Raw genomic sequence first — 14,580 nt, 5'->3', positions numbered from 1 at the left:
AAACCACTGTTTGGGCGCACAGCAGAGCTCAGAAAGGAAGAAGCACCATTTTACTTTTTCAACGCAGAATTGGCTGGAATTGAGATCGGATGCGATGTCGCGTTTGGAGACCCCTGATGGGCCTAAACAGTGGAAACCACCCAATTCTAACTCCAACCCTAACCCTTTGCATCGCTTTATTCTGAGGGCTATAAGTTTTTTATTTTTCTCTGATGATGCTGTATGTTTTTTGGAGGACAAGATGATGTTTTCAGTGGTACCATGCTTACAGTTAGGTCCATATATATTTGGACAGAGACAACATTTTTCTAATTTTGGTTATAGACATTACCACAATGAATTTTAAACAAAGCAATTCAGATGCAGTTGAAGTTCAGACTTTCAGCTTTCATTTGAGGGTATCCACATTAAAATTGGATGAAGGGTTTAGGAGTTTCAGCTCCTTAACATGTGCCACCCTGTTTTTAAAGGGACCAAAAGTAATTGGACAATTGACTCCAAGGCTATTTCATGGCCAGGTGTGGGCAATCCCTTCGTTATGTCATTATCAATTAAGCAGATACAAGGCCTGGAGTTGATTTGAGGTGTGGTGCTTGCATTTGGAAGGTTTTACTATGAAGTAAACATGCGGTCAAAGGAGCTCTCCATGCAGGTGAAACAAGCCATCCTTAAGCTGTGAAACCAGAAAAACCCATCTGAGAAATTGCTACAATATTAGGAGTGGTAAAATCTACAGTTTGGTACATTCTGAGAAAGAAAGAAAGCACTGGTGAACTCATCAATGCAAAAAGACCTGGACACCCACGGAAGACAACAATGGTGGATGATCGCAGAATAATCTCCATGGTGAAGAGAAACCCCTTCACAACAGCCAACCAAGTAAACAACACTCTCCAGGAGGTAGGCGTATCAATATCCAAATCTACCATAAAGAGAAGACTGCATGAAAGTAAATACAGAGGGTTCACTGCACAGTGCAAGCCACTCATAAGCATCAAGAAGAAAAAGGCTAGACTGGACTTTGCTAAAAAACATCTAAAAAAGCAAGCACAGTTCTGGAAGAACATTCTTTGGACAGATGAAAGCAAGATCAACCTCTACCAGAATGATGGAAAGAGAAAAGTATGGCGAAGGCGTGGTACAGCTCATGATTCAAAGCATACCACATCATCTGTAAAACACGGCGGAGGCAGTGTGAGGCTTGGGCATGCATGGCTGCCAGTGGCACTGGGTCACTAGTATTTATTGATGATGTGACACAGGATAGAAGCAACCAAATGAATTCTGAGGTATTCAGAGCCATACTGTGTGCTCCGATCCAGCCAAATGCAGCCAAGCTGATTGGTCGTTGTTTCATACTACAGATGGACAATGACCCAAAACATAAAGCCAAAGCAACCCAGGAGTTTATTAAAGCAAAGAAGTGGAATAATCTTGAATGGCCAAGTCAGTCACCTGATCTCCACCCAATTGAGCATGCATTTAACTTGTTAAAGACTAAACTTCAGACAGAAAGGCCCACAAACAAACAGCAACTGAAAACCACCACAGTGCAGGCCTGGCAGAGCATCAAAAAGGAGGAAACACAGTGTCTTTTGATGTCCATAAGTTCAAGACTTCAGGCAGTTATTGCCAACAAAGGGTTTTCAACCAAGAACTGAAAATAAACATTTTATTTAAAATTATTGAATCTGTCCAATTACTTTTGGTCCCTTTAAAAACAGGGTGGCCCATGTTAAGGAGCTGAAACTCCTAAACCCTTCATCAAATTTTAATGTGGATACCCTCAAATGAATGCTGAAAGTTTGAACTTCAACTGCATCTGGATTGTTTTGTTTAAAATTCATTCTGGTAATGTCTATATCCAAAATTAGAAAAATGTTGTCTCTGTCCAAATATATATGGACCTAACTGTATTTATATCCGTCTTTTTGATCGAGTGTTATTCCACTTTTTGTTCGGCGGTATGATGATAAAGCATTGTTCTTTGCCTTGTTTTTTATTTTTTTACGGTGTTCACTGAAGGGGTTAACTAGTGGGACAGTGTTATAGGTCGGGTTGTTACAGACGCGGCAATACTAAATATGTGTACTTTTATTGTTTTTTTATTTACATAAAGAAATGTATTTATTGGGACATTATTCATTTTTTTTTTATTTATGAATTTAACATTTTTTTTTTTACACAGTATAATATTGTTCTTTTGCTTTTTTACATTGTCCCAGGGTGGGACATCACTGTATAAAGTCAGATTGCTGATCTAACACTTTGCACAGCACTGTATCAGATCAGCGATCTGAAAGGCAGTGAAGGAGGCTTCTCATGTCCTGCTCTCAGCAGGCACTGACAAACCATCTCTCTGCAAGACCCGGAAGGACCCCGCGGCCATCTTGGATCTGGGAGTCTACAGGCAGGAAGAACCTCAGATCAACGCAATCACATTGTGTTGTTCTGAGGGTCTCAGGGAAGCCCGCAGGGACCCCCCTCCCTGCGCGATGCTTCTCTATGCCACTGGGACACTGCAATTTTGTTTGACCGCAGTGTTTTCCGGGGCTTAAAGTGCCGGGAGCAGTCCGTTACCACTCCTGGCACTTAGTCCCGGGTGTCTGTGATAATCAGCTGACACCCGGCCAAGATTGGCCGTCTTCCCCCCCGTGAGCATGGCTGATTGCATATGACGTACTATCCCGTCTACGGGATTTAAGTCCCAGGTCACATGGACGGGAGATTACCTCCAATGGCAGAAAAGGGTTAACAGGAGCAGTGGAGGACAAGATAAAGTCCGGAAGACCAAGAAACATTTCAGTGAGGGCTGCTCAAACGATTGCTGGAGAGGGAAATCAGAACTCCCGCTTGACTGCAAAAGACCTTCAGAAAGATTTAGAAGACTCTGGAGTTGTGGTACATTGTTCTACTGTTCAGAGACACCTGAACAAATATGGGCTTCATGGAAGAGTTATCAGAAGTAAACCTCTTATACGTCCTCACCATAACATTCAGCATCAGTAGTATGCAAAAGAACATCTAAATAAGCCAGATGCATTTTGGTAACAAGTCCTGTGGACCAATGAGCTTAAAATAGAACTCTTTGGCCACAATGATCAAAGGTATGTGTGGAGAAAAAAGGGCACAGAATTGTAGGAAGAGAACATCTCGCCAACCATTAAGTATGGGAGTGGATCAGTAATGCTTTGGGGTTGTGTTGCAGCAAATGGTAAGGGGGACATTTCACAGGTAAAGGGGAAAATGGATTCAATTAAATTTCAGCAAATTCTTGATGCAAACATATCACCATCTGTAAAAAAGCTGAAGTTGAAAAGAGGATGGCTTCTACAAATGGATAATGATCATAAACACATGTCAAAATCCACAAAAGACTACCTCAAAAGGCACAAGCTGAAAGTTTTGCAATGGCTCTCACAGTCCCCTGATCTGAACATCATTGAAAATCTGTTGCTAGAGCTCAAAATAGCAAAATAGCAGAGCATGCAAGATGACCCAGGAATCTCATAGAACTGCAAGAATTTTCCAAGGAAGAATGGATGAAAAGCCCTCAAACAAGAATTGAAAAACTCTGCTGGCTACAAAAAAGCGTTTACAAGCTGTGAATCTTGCAAAAAGGGTGCTAATAAATGTTAACCATGCAGGGTGAATAAACTTTTGCATTGGCCCATTTACCATTTAGTAATCTTTAAAATGTAAAAAAAATGCCTAAATTTCAAAGGAAATGTGTCATCTTTAAATTTAGGCCTTTTAGAGATAATTCCATCTTCATCTTGCTTAACTGTTCACAATAACAGTAATTTGGACCAGGGGTGACCAAACTTTTACATGTCACTGTATTATATAGCACTGTGTACTTAGAATGTCTTACTTTTCCTTTCTACCCAGCTAATTCTTTTTTTTATCTGCTCTATGTACAAACAATAAGTCTCTTATCCCTGAATTTATCATTTGCCTCTTCAACCCATGACTCATACAGGGAAATAGTCTTCCTTTTTCTACATATAGCCTAGAAGGATTCAGCTCGTCAGATTTTATTCACGTGATGTCATAGACCGAATGGAAAACAGAAGAATTAGGTGTGAACAAGGGCAAAATGAGCAATTGTAAGTGCACAGTGCTATATAATAAGAGGAGTGCTTCTTTAAACTTTTGTCTTTTTAAGGTTTGAAAGTAGAATTAACAATAAAACAATTAACAAACTCTAGTTTGAGATCACAAAGTAAAAACATTTTATGTGGTTATTTTCTCTAAGTACTAAGTCATGAGCCTCCATCCTGTCAAGTATAACAGATCAGAACAATAAGCAGCTTCTAAAAGGTTCCCAGGCTGCTGCTCATCTCATCCAAACTGCAGCGTTTTAAAGAAAAACATGGCTTGATAGCCATACGTTACCTTGCCACACAGGTCACTATTTGGACAGGAGGGTCCTTGTGCTTCTCCCCGCCCGAAGCCCAGGATTTACAGGTCTCTCCCCATACACATACACTGGATGAGACCTGTAACTCCAGGGTAGCGGGCGGGAGAAGAACAGGGACCCTCCAGCCCAACTAGTCATCCATGTGGCAAGGTAAATGATGGCTGTCAAACCATGTTTTTCTCTGAAACGCTGCAGTGTTTCAGCTTTAAACAAATATGGCTGGAATCATGCATTGAGTGTCTGATACATGCTGCCCATAGATCAGGCAGCACAGAGCAGCTGGCAGGTTCCCTTTTATACACAGTGATTAAGATTAATTTATATAAATCTAAAGGGAGATTTCATAATGTGAGGATGTTTTAAACTCGGATTTGACTGTTGCTTGCCATTATGTGTGACAGATTTATCAATATTGATACATAGTTTTGTGAGAAAATATTCAGTATAACGTGTTTTCATCATGTAAACTTCATGTGTACTGAGTCCAGTGGGCAGTCCTAGTCTGTGTATATATGTGTGTTTACAGAGATTACCGGCAGTCATTGCTAGAGCCGCCCACTGAACCTAAAATCACAGGAACAACAGAGGATGAAATTAATAAATCACAGGTTATACAGAGTCTTTTCTCACAAAACTACATAGCAATCTACTCCCCCCCCTTCTGTATAGCACGGTGCCTGCAGAATGGACAGCATTTTTATGGTGAGGGGTTCACTTTAAATATAACACTTTTGTATAGAGCTGTTTTTCTGTTTTATAGTTCACTCCTGCTGGAGGGAGAACTGTGGCCAAGTCACAATTCATAAAACTGGCTTATAGTTTATTTGCATTGCAAACCATGGCCACTTCTCCACCAACTTTTTCAAAAGTGGCAATATTGCCTTAAAACGGCAAAAATTTGCACAAACAATTCTGAGTGACATCGAGAACCATCATGTCTTTTATTTAGAGTTGTGTGACATGAGAGGTGCCCAGGAACCTCTATTGTGGGACACAGGATCAGACAAAAAATGTAATCTACTATACACATGACAGCAGTGCTGCCAAAATTCACTTAATATCTATGGTCAGGTTTCAGTAATTCATTTACGATAAATATGCACTCGCCTCTTACAGCTAGGTAGTGAGATAATGTGACTGGCTTGTATGATAACATCAGTGTTCATGGATTTCTTTTCACATTATTACTAGAGGCTTGAGCATAAAGTGAATAAGCAATATCTTTATGTGGTGTCAGGAAATCTAGTAGATTAGAAGGGAAATCCAGCAGGGCATTATTCTGGGTCAATACTGGCTAATAAACCTTTTCATTATATTACATATAAGGAGTTTTATAAATGTGTCTGAGTTTTAGACAAGAGATTGATAACATACTCGAAAGGCAAACTTTTCTGCGAAAATGTCTTAACATATTCATGTATTTCATTTGATGCCAACTACAATCTAAAAGCATCACTTCCATTGCATTTAGGCATGTAAGGGTTAATACAATCCACATCCATTTCATTTGTCTGTCAAAATACTAATTGATTTTAAAACACAAATGAACAACAAAGGGAAATGATGTTACTGATATTTATTCTTAAAGCACCACTCCAGCGTTTAGTTTTTATTGCAGTGCTGGAGCGGTGCTACTAATCTATGTTTCCTGCCCACAGCACTATACTTTCCTGATGTTGTCTTCTGCTTTTTCCAGCGCGACTCCGGTCCCGCGCCACCACCTTGTTACTGCAACTTCTGATTGACTGGAAGTCAGAGGTAACAATCACACGCTCTCATTGTAAGTCTATGGGATCCTCGTTCTGGCCCCGTTCTGGCTCTCATAGACATACACTGGAGTGATCTGGCAGGCCTCAAAGTGCTGGACACTAACCGGAGCGGTGCAGATAAAATTTGAAGATGGCACCTGGTAAGTATGAAACTAGGTACAGAGAAATTAGATTAGTAGCATCTCTCAAGGGCAATGTACATTATGTGCTTGCCCTGTTTGATGATAATCTATATTTAAGCTATCTTTATGTTCTAAGTAATGGTTGCTATTGCTAGTGTTGCTAATGTGTGTGCAATGGGGTTTTTACTACAAACCATCTCATTTATATCATGTGATTGCTGTGGACAGATGTTCTGCACCTGTACAGGTCTCATCATGCTGATAATATTGTTATACATGATAGAAAACAGCTGGTTTACAGATTTGTCTCCCCTATAATGGAAGAAGTTTCAGACTGTGCTGTGCTTTTCACAATGGAGGAGATCATATAAAATCTGATTCTTTTTGGGAGCTAATAAACCTTTGCTGGAGTTTCATGTCTCGCTTGCATCCAATTTCTTCTGCAGGCCAAACTATTTGGCCCCGTTTCATTAAGCTTGACTATGTGTACATCAGTCTTAATGAATGGGAATGTTGGAGTAAAATGTACTAAATACATTTAGAGGCACACACCACTTAAAGTACTAGGTCCTTCTGATAGCTGACAGTCAAACTGTACTGCATTTATGGCAAAATTCATGCTACTAAAGTGGCATAAATTTTTATGAAATCGACTTGAAGGCATGGGCACATCCTGCCGATGCTCTGCCCGTATTGGCGTCAAAATGTTTGTGCAACTTATGAATGATGTAGAAATTTTGCAACATTTGAAAGTGTTTTTCGTCAGGAAACTGTCGAAAACAACTTTATGAATAGGGGTGTTTATGTGACATCCAGAAATGAATCCCAATTAATTGACAAAAGATGCAGGAATGTTGATGTGGCATGTCTACGGAGACATGGGCAGGTTTACTAAAACCATCAAAATGTAATCTACTCTAGACAGTTTTAAAATGTGCCAAATGTATTACAGTTTAGGCTGTTTGATATACTTGGTGAATTTTTAGACTGTCTAGTGTAATTTTACACTATTGGTTCACTTACATGGTCCAATAAACTTCCCCCATTATGTCAGTAGGCATTTACAGCTATTGATATTTTCAACATTTCTGGATATTTGATCAGTTGATTGTCCTTGAAAATTCAACACTCAAATCTGGCTCTGCAGGCAGCTTCATGGCTGAGTATTTAGTTGGGCAAGTGGATAAAGGACACCAAACTCATCCTCTTCTGTACATATCCTCAAGATTCACTGACTACATCAAATCACAAAAGTAACAAAATGGGGCTTAGACTCTGTGAAGAAGTGCCCTAAAAATACTTCAATTTTTCAGCTATCTTGTCACCCAAGTAGCATTCATTTCTGTATTCTTGTGGTTTAATTAACAATTTGAATTAGTGAAATACTAGAACCATGTAGCAGAAACTCAAATGTGATATACAGTAAGCAGAAAGAGTTATGGCATTGCCACTGAAGAGAAGACATGCGTTGTTCCTTACTTAAAGCCCCATCCAGTCCCCCCAAGGACAATAGCTGCTACCAGGATGGCACCAGCGATGGACCCTATTATAAGGTTGGTAGCACTAGGACCTGTGATAAAGGATTATGGGAAGAAAAACATAAGAACCAACCACAAAAGGCAAATCATTTTGTGTTCTAATCTACGAAATACATACAGATTAATCTCTATTAATCTCTCTTTTTACCTCATCAAGTAAATGAGGATTTTTTTAAATTCATTTGCTGCACTGACCTCATTCCATTACGCTTTTAACTGCTAACCATTTAACAGCACATTATTTTGCAATAAAATTGTTTAGGGGAGTTTTATCAATAAGGTTTAGTGTTTTAGTAATAGGATACTTGAAGGGTAATACAATTTTGTTTTCTGCATTTGCTTTTTATGGTTTTTTTCACCTTTTGCATATTTTGCAATGAAATATGACATTAATGTGTACTGTTTCTTTTCCTTGTCCAGGAAGAAGAGAACACATTATTAGTAAGAAATAGGATATCCATTAAGTAACATTTTTCAGCTCATGTAAAAGATATGAGTCTAAGTTGTAACAATTAAATTGCCCTATTTGTATAAATTCTGTAAATGATATTTATACTTTAATCATTTTAACAAGGGTCTTCAGATCCAACGGACTCTCCTGTACATCAAAGCAATTTATTTGACATTTGCATGATCCATCAAACAATGATACGTAGTGAGCAAGCTAAAAAAAAGAGGTGATGCATGAGACCCTTCTGGGTAATTAGGTTTAAACAGCATAGAGAACACTTGAAAACTGAAGGATCCTTGAAATAATCATCTCATAGTCGCACTTTGGCATTTCCATAACCTCGTCACTTTGTATTCACTTCTATAACTCACAGCTTGCTTGTGCAGATCATTGTCAGATTTCGTATATAGACAGGTTTCATGCAGTACAAAATGTAGGTAAGTGGTTTCTCAGACTAAATGTAACATTTTATTTTCCTGTCTATTAATGTAATTTAAACACCAATACGTGAACCTAATAATATGTACCAACGTAAGGCACAAAACTGCAAATATCCACCAAAGATATTGCCCACAATGCTGGTTTAAATAATGTAAACTTTATTATTATCAAGTATGTAACAATAAAAACACACACAAAAAAAGAAAAAATATGTAAAAAAAAAATCAAGTACAGGAAAAAGACCGGTGGGTGTGGCTACAAAAAATGGCTTAGTTTATATCAAATACATAACAGGACTATATAATTGATAGTTCACACAAATAAATAAATTGTATCAATTTTAGCAGCAGCAATCGAGCAAATAATAAATATAAAGTGCATTATTATAATATACGTAGTCAAAACTGTAATCAGTAGTATAAGAGCATAAATAGAAAAATGCCAGAGCGCAACTGCCTGCATATATCACCAATAAGTCTGTATGTAAAATATATAACATATGCTTACCAAGTAAGAGCCAGGAGCCAGGGACCCACCACACCCGACGCGCGTTTTGCTACGGAAAGCTTCGTCCAGGGGACGATAATAATAAAGTTTACATTATTTAAACCAGCATTGTGGGCAATAGCTTTGGTGGATACTAATGTAATTTAGTTAAACCTTTACACTGACCACCAATTCCACTAAATACAGACATGTTACATGTCCCACCTGAATCCCTATTACACTAACATATATTACTCATACACTGGTTTATTGTGAGAGGACTACAAAAGGGCATTTGAATTTCTAGTAGAAATAGCAAAACAAACACAGAGAAGTCCCTTTTCTGACACCCCTTGTACTCTCTTGTGTGTCTTATGTGAAGGATGTTGACTTTCACAAGATAGAGTAAGGCTCTTAGTCTCCAGAATTCCCCACAAAGCGGAAAGACGATCTCCTGTGGGACCTCAAGTCCAGACTTAATCAACTGGATAAAGAACTTTTTAAGCAAGAAGCTTTTAACCACCCTGTAGCGATCTCTTTTTACTTTATTTTTTTAGTGCAAAGCATAACCCTCTAATACTGCAAACATATGGCTACAATTATGCCCAATAAAAGATGCACGCATAGGGAGCAATCGGTCAGTCTAGCTGACTGGGCAGGGACAAACTGGTGGGGAAATACCTCTGTGACTAGTCACCTCATCGCCTGCTCAATTTACATTTTTACCCTGAAATACCTTAACATTTCAGAGTACATAATACTGGTTTGTAAAGAGAAATCTTTCCCTGACTCTGGCTGCCTGGGGTTCAGGCAGTATGAATCAAGTGTCGGGTTCCTTTTAATAATAGTATAATAAACAATGGTAAGCTATCCCTTTGTATCTTCGACAGAATTGTTCTATAATTGAATGATTAGAATTTTCAAAATTAAACTTCATTTTTGTCTCAGCACAATGTACTTTACGCTGTGCTACATTTTCATTAGTGCAGCCATTGAAATACATTGATATGTTGGAAACAGTAGAATTGTATACTCAAAAGGCAAACACATAAATAGGTGTTCAAACAATAGCAGGCTGTCTGTATCCACTGGAAAAGTCTTATAGTACTTACCTGTTGAAAATTCATTGGTACAAATCTTTATAGCATCTACTAACAATTACAGTTCAGTGCTTGCAAAACACAATAATTAGCATTCAAACCTATAGTACCTTCTATGAAAATGATATTTGATATTGATATTTTTTTACTGTATCCCACTAACATATTCCCCATATCAGACTCTACACAATGACAAAACACTATCACTACATCTACAACAGATTACAAAACTCAAACTACACAAAGATGTATAACATAGAAACTAGAAAGCCTACACAAAACAAAAATACCTTTAACAGTTACTGCAAAGTGAATTCACATAAATACAGATTACACTAGATCATGTCAACATGACATATATAACAGGATACAAGACTGCATTTTCACAATAAACCAATCTTGTATGTGTAATCTGTAAATCGGTGCAAGAATGGGCTTTGTCACCAAAACTAAATTTCTGATTAGTATTGAATTACTGTAAATTCTGATAATTCTTGACTTATAAGTTAGTTTGGCCATTTCATTTGACTGACAATTCGAAAAGTTTTTGTCCCCATTACATGCACAAAATTTTAATCTAACATGATTATTTCTATGACAAGGGGAACATGAGAAACTGCAAAATAACTTAGTGCTGCTCATCTCATTGAAATGATACATAACAAGATTCAGATGTTGAATGATTCACGAAATATAGAGTCTGCCAACAAATATCTATCTTTATGAACAACTTAAAGAGGACCTATAGCTTACTGGAAAACTTCATGAAATAGAGGGGAATGAAAATATAAAATCTTTCTCAAAAACACTGTAGGTTAACAACAGACACACCAGAGACAATAAAGAGGTGCACAGTTACGGGAAGTGGTGATCCTTAAAGGTATATTACTGATATATTGTCGTGCCTCCTCCTTGCACGTAGCACTTTAATTGTTGTTGATGATTTAGATGTGGTGACCATAAAATGGTCTTTTGTATCCCTTGCCTTGCACTTTGCACTTTTTGTGGCACATTTTTGTGATTTTTATCTTACATATTATCCACACTGATTGATTTATTCATATTACTAACACGCTATTATCAATTCTTGTTTTTTTACCACTATGAATTTATTTAATTTTTTGGATTGCACAGCAGAGGAATATATTTGCAAATAAGGCTATCTGGTGTGCCTTTTATATCTGTTTTTTTATATATACTGTATATGTAATTCTTGTCCTGATACGCGCACTTTATTATATTTTTTTGCCATTTCTACCTAATAAAGGCATTTTATGGCCTACTTCCTGCTTGATATTCTATTGGCTATCCATGTTGTTGGTTGTTTTGGTTGTTCTCAAAAACACTGTATGTTATTTGGAAACTAAAATATGGTGATAAATTGTATGATAATTGCTATGGCTTTTTAAGAAAGATAGGTTAAAGTGGAGGCTCTCTGCTGCCTGAGTATTTGACAGCTGTGTGAGACTTCATGTTTCTCAGCTGGGAATTACCACTGTGTGTGGGAAGTTTGGTAGTGTGCAGCATGGAAACACATGAAATTCTGTTATCTTCACATACAAGGGGGTGTTGTTATCTTCATACTGAGGAGAGATACTGTTAACTTATCTAGACTTTGTAAATGACTGTTCTGCAGTACAATCTAGAGCAGAGGCAAGCTGAGCTGTCAGTTTGGTGGCAGACAGCTCAGCCATCCAATCAAGAGTTGAGACATGCTGACCTGTCAGTATCTTCATTGACAGTTTAGCCATCCAATCAGGGCCAGGGTGTGCTGAGTCTTCCTCTTTGTGTCTCATGATCGGGGTAATTACCTGGTTATTTAGCCAGCTATGCAATTACCTGGTTATTTAGCCAGCTCTTTTCCATAGATTTCTGCCAATTGTAGTCTTGCTCAAGTGGTGTGTGTTTGCTCTGTGCTTCTAGTCTTGTATTCTGATTTTTACTGCTCAACATTGAATTTGTCTTGACCATCCATTTGCCTAGCCCTTTTGTCATGATCCACTACCTTCTTGAAATTGACTTTGGACTGCGACCTGACTACCTACGCCTTTGTCTCACCCCTCTGTTAATGACATACACTCCTGACTTTTGACCTCTGACCTCTTGACTACCCAGCCTCACAGCTTGTCTGTGAGTAGTGACTAGTGTCACATTACAATTGGCCTGTACTTTTGTCTTTTTCACCTGTATGGATCCTGTTCATACGCTCTGTAACTATGTGGCGAATGTGACACATATGATTCATGATTTGGTTAAGGAATACCAGAGTATTGAATCATTACAATATCAGCTGCAAGTTAAGATAATTAGTTTGATTAAAACTCCCCATAGCACTACACTGCTGGCTTTGGCTGTGATGTCAGAATACTCTGATGTGCAGTTGGTTTCTCTCGAACCTGTGTTGGCTCTTCCTGATAAATGTTCAGGTGAGGAAAACCAGCTTATGATGTTCAGTAATAGCTGTAGGCTATTTTTTACACTACAATGCATGTCATAAGGAAATAATTCCAGCGGGTGGGAATAATCATGTCCCTACCGTGAGGGGATATTTTCTTTGTCCCCAAAGTCCCAGAACAGTCATCTATTGATTTTTTTTAAGCCTTAAGGTTAATCTACAACTAACATAATATAGATCATGGAAGCAAAGATCATGAACTTGAGATGGGTAGGGGATACTCCCCATACGCGCCCGCCCACTAGCCATGTGACGTCACACTACCCACCACACCCCTCTCACTCCACCACTGCTTCGGCATTGCTTCCATCCGGGGCACACTAGAAGTTGGCGGTTCCTGCCTGTCCCCGGCATCTGTTTACTAGAGCCGCTGTGTGGGGATCTGGGCACAACCGCCATCCCCCAGCCTCTTGATTCTGCAGCACGGAGCCAGTCACACTGTTTTGGGAGGACCCACGCATCTGCTTCTGGAGACTACGTTCACTCCAGCATCTAGTAAGTGCATAACTACATGCTTTTAGGCTTTTATTGAATGTGTTGACCTCATGCACAACTCTGGAGCTCAATTTTAGGAACACTTTACAGCGCAGGTGATCACCTACTATTTTTTCATTGTCTAGAATTCACCAGTTATTATTGAAAATATATTGCTTTTTTTCGCAGATCTTTAAACCTCTTACTAATCTCAAACTTAAAGTTTGGTGGCTGGATGCTCTTCGAGCATTTAGTAAATTGAAAGTGTTTCATGTCCGCTTCAGTTTTAATCCAACCCGAACTCCAGAGACCATTTATCGTAGAGGTAGATGCCTCAGAGGATGGGGTAAGGGCTGTTTTGTCTAAAGGTCCCAAAGCTTTGGCCAATTTGTGGCCATGTGCAATATTCTCTAGGAAATTTTCATCTACTGAGAGAAATTCTGATGTTGGGAATCATGGTCTGCTTGATGTCAAATTAACTTTAGAAGAATGGAGATATTTTTTGGACGGAGCTATTCATCTGTTATGACGGATCATAAAAATTTTGGGTGTGTTGAACATGCTAAACGTTTAACCCCAAGACATGCCATATGGTCTTTATTTTGTTCCAAATTAAATTTTTCTATCACCTTTAGGCCGGGATCCAAGCATGTTAATGCAGATGCGTTTTCACGTAGCCTTGATTCGGTTTCTCCTCCAGAGCCTACATCCTCCATTCTTCCTCAGTATATTTTTATCTATGGTATCCTCAGAGATGGAAGCAGAGATCCATGAAGTCCAGTCGTTGGCTTATTCCGCTACTTCAGGGTCCAAATTATTTGTGCCTGTGTATCTAAGATTATGTTTGTTGTAGGAGTTTCATGATTCTGTCTTGAGTGGTCATCCTGGGATCACAGCTACACAGAAAGCCATTGCTAGACTCTTTTGGTTATAATCCATGCTTAATGATATTAAAGATTTTGTTTCCACTTGTGATATTTGCGCACATGCTAAAGTGCCAAATAACCATCTGGCAGGGAAATTGGCTCGATTGCCAATTCCAGAAAGACCGTAGCTTCATTTTTCCATGGATTTCATTACGGATTTGCCTTTTGTTTGGAGGGAAGACTGTCATCTGGATGGTAGATGACCGATTCAGTAAGCAGGCACATTTTGTTCCTTTATCGAGGATTGGGTTCCCGAATGCTGAAACCCTTTCCAGGTTGTCTAGCAATTATATGGTGATATTGCATGGAATCCCTATGAACATTGTATCTGATAGGGGTTGTAATTTATGTCCAAATTCTGGAGACTGTTTTGTAGGAAATTCGGGATTGATTTG

General features: G+C 38.7%; 1 protein-coding gene across 5 annotated transcripts in view; it reads right to left on the bottom strand.

The window, feature by feature from the left end:
• ADAM23 (ADAM metallopeptidase domain 23) overlaps positions 1-14,580 on the bottom strand; it is a 401,035-nt gene that overhangs the window by 10,078 nt on the left and 376,377 nt on the right. For 3 of the 5 annotated variants that reach the window (XR_011314664.1, XM_069733681.1, XM_069733682.1), the window contains one exon: positions 7,794-7,884. The exons of the other annotated variants lie outside the window; for them this stretch is intronic. Coding sequence is in view for 2 of the 3 variants with exons in the window: in XM_069733681.1 (XP_069589782.1) it covers positions 7,794-7,884 (91 nt within the window). In the remaining variant the exon portion in view is untranslated. The remainder of the gene's footprint in view (positions 1-7,793; positions 7,885-14,580) is intronic. 5 annotated transcript variants of the gene reach the window in all.

Source organism: Ranitomeya imitator, chromosome 7 (assembly GCF_032444005.1).
Source record: "Ranitomeya imitator isolate aRanImi1 chromosome 7, aRanImi1.pri, whole genome shotgun sequence".
NCBI classification, from domain to species: Eukaryota; Metazoa; Chordata; class Amphibia; order Anura; family Dendrobatidae; genus Ranitomeya; species Ranitomeya imitator.
Note: the sequence above shows the minus strand (reverse complement) of the source record. Positions and strands in the feature narration are given on the sequence as shown.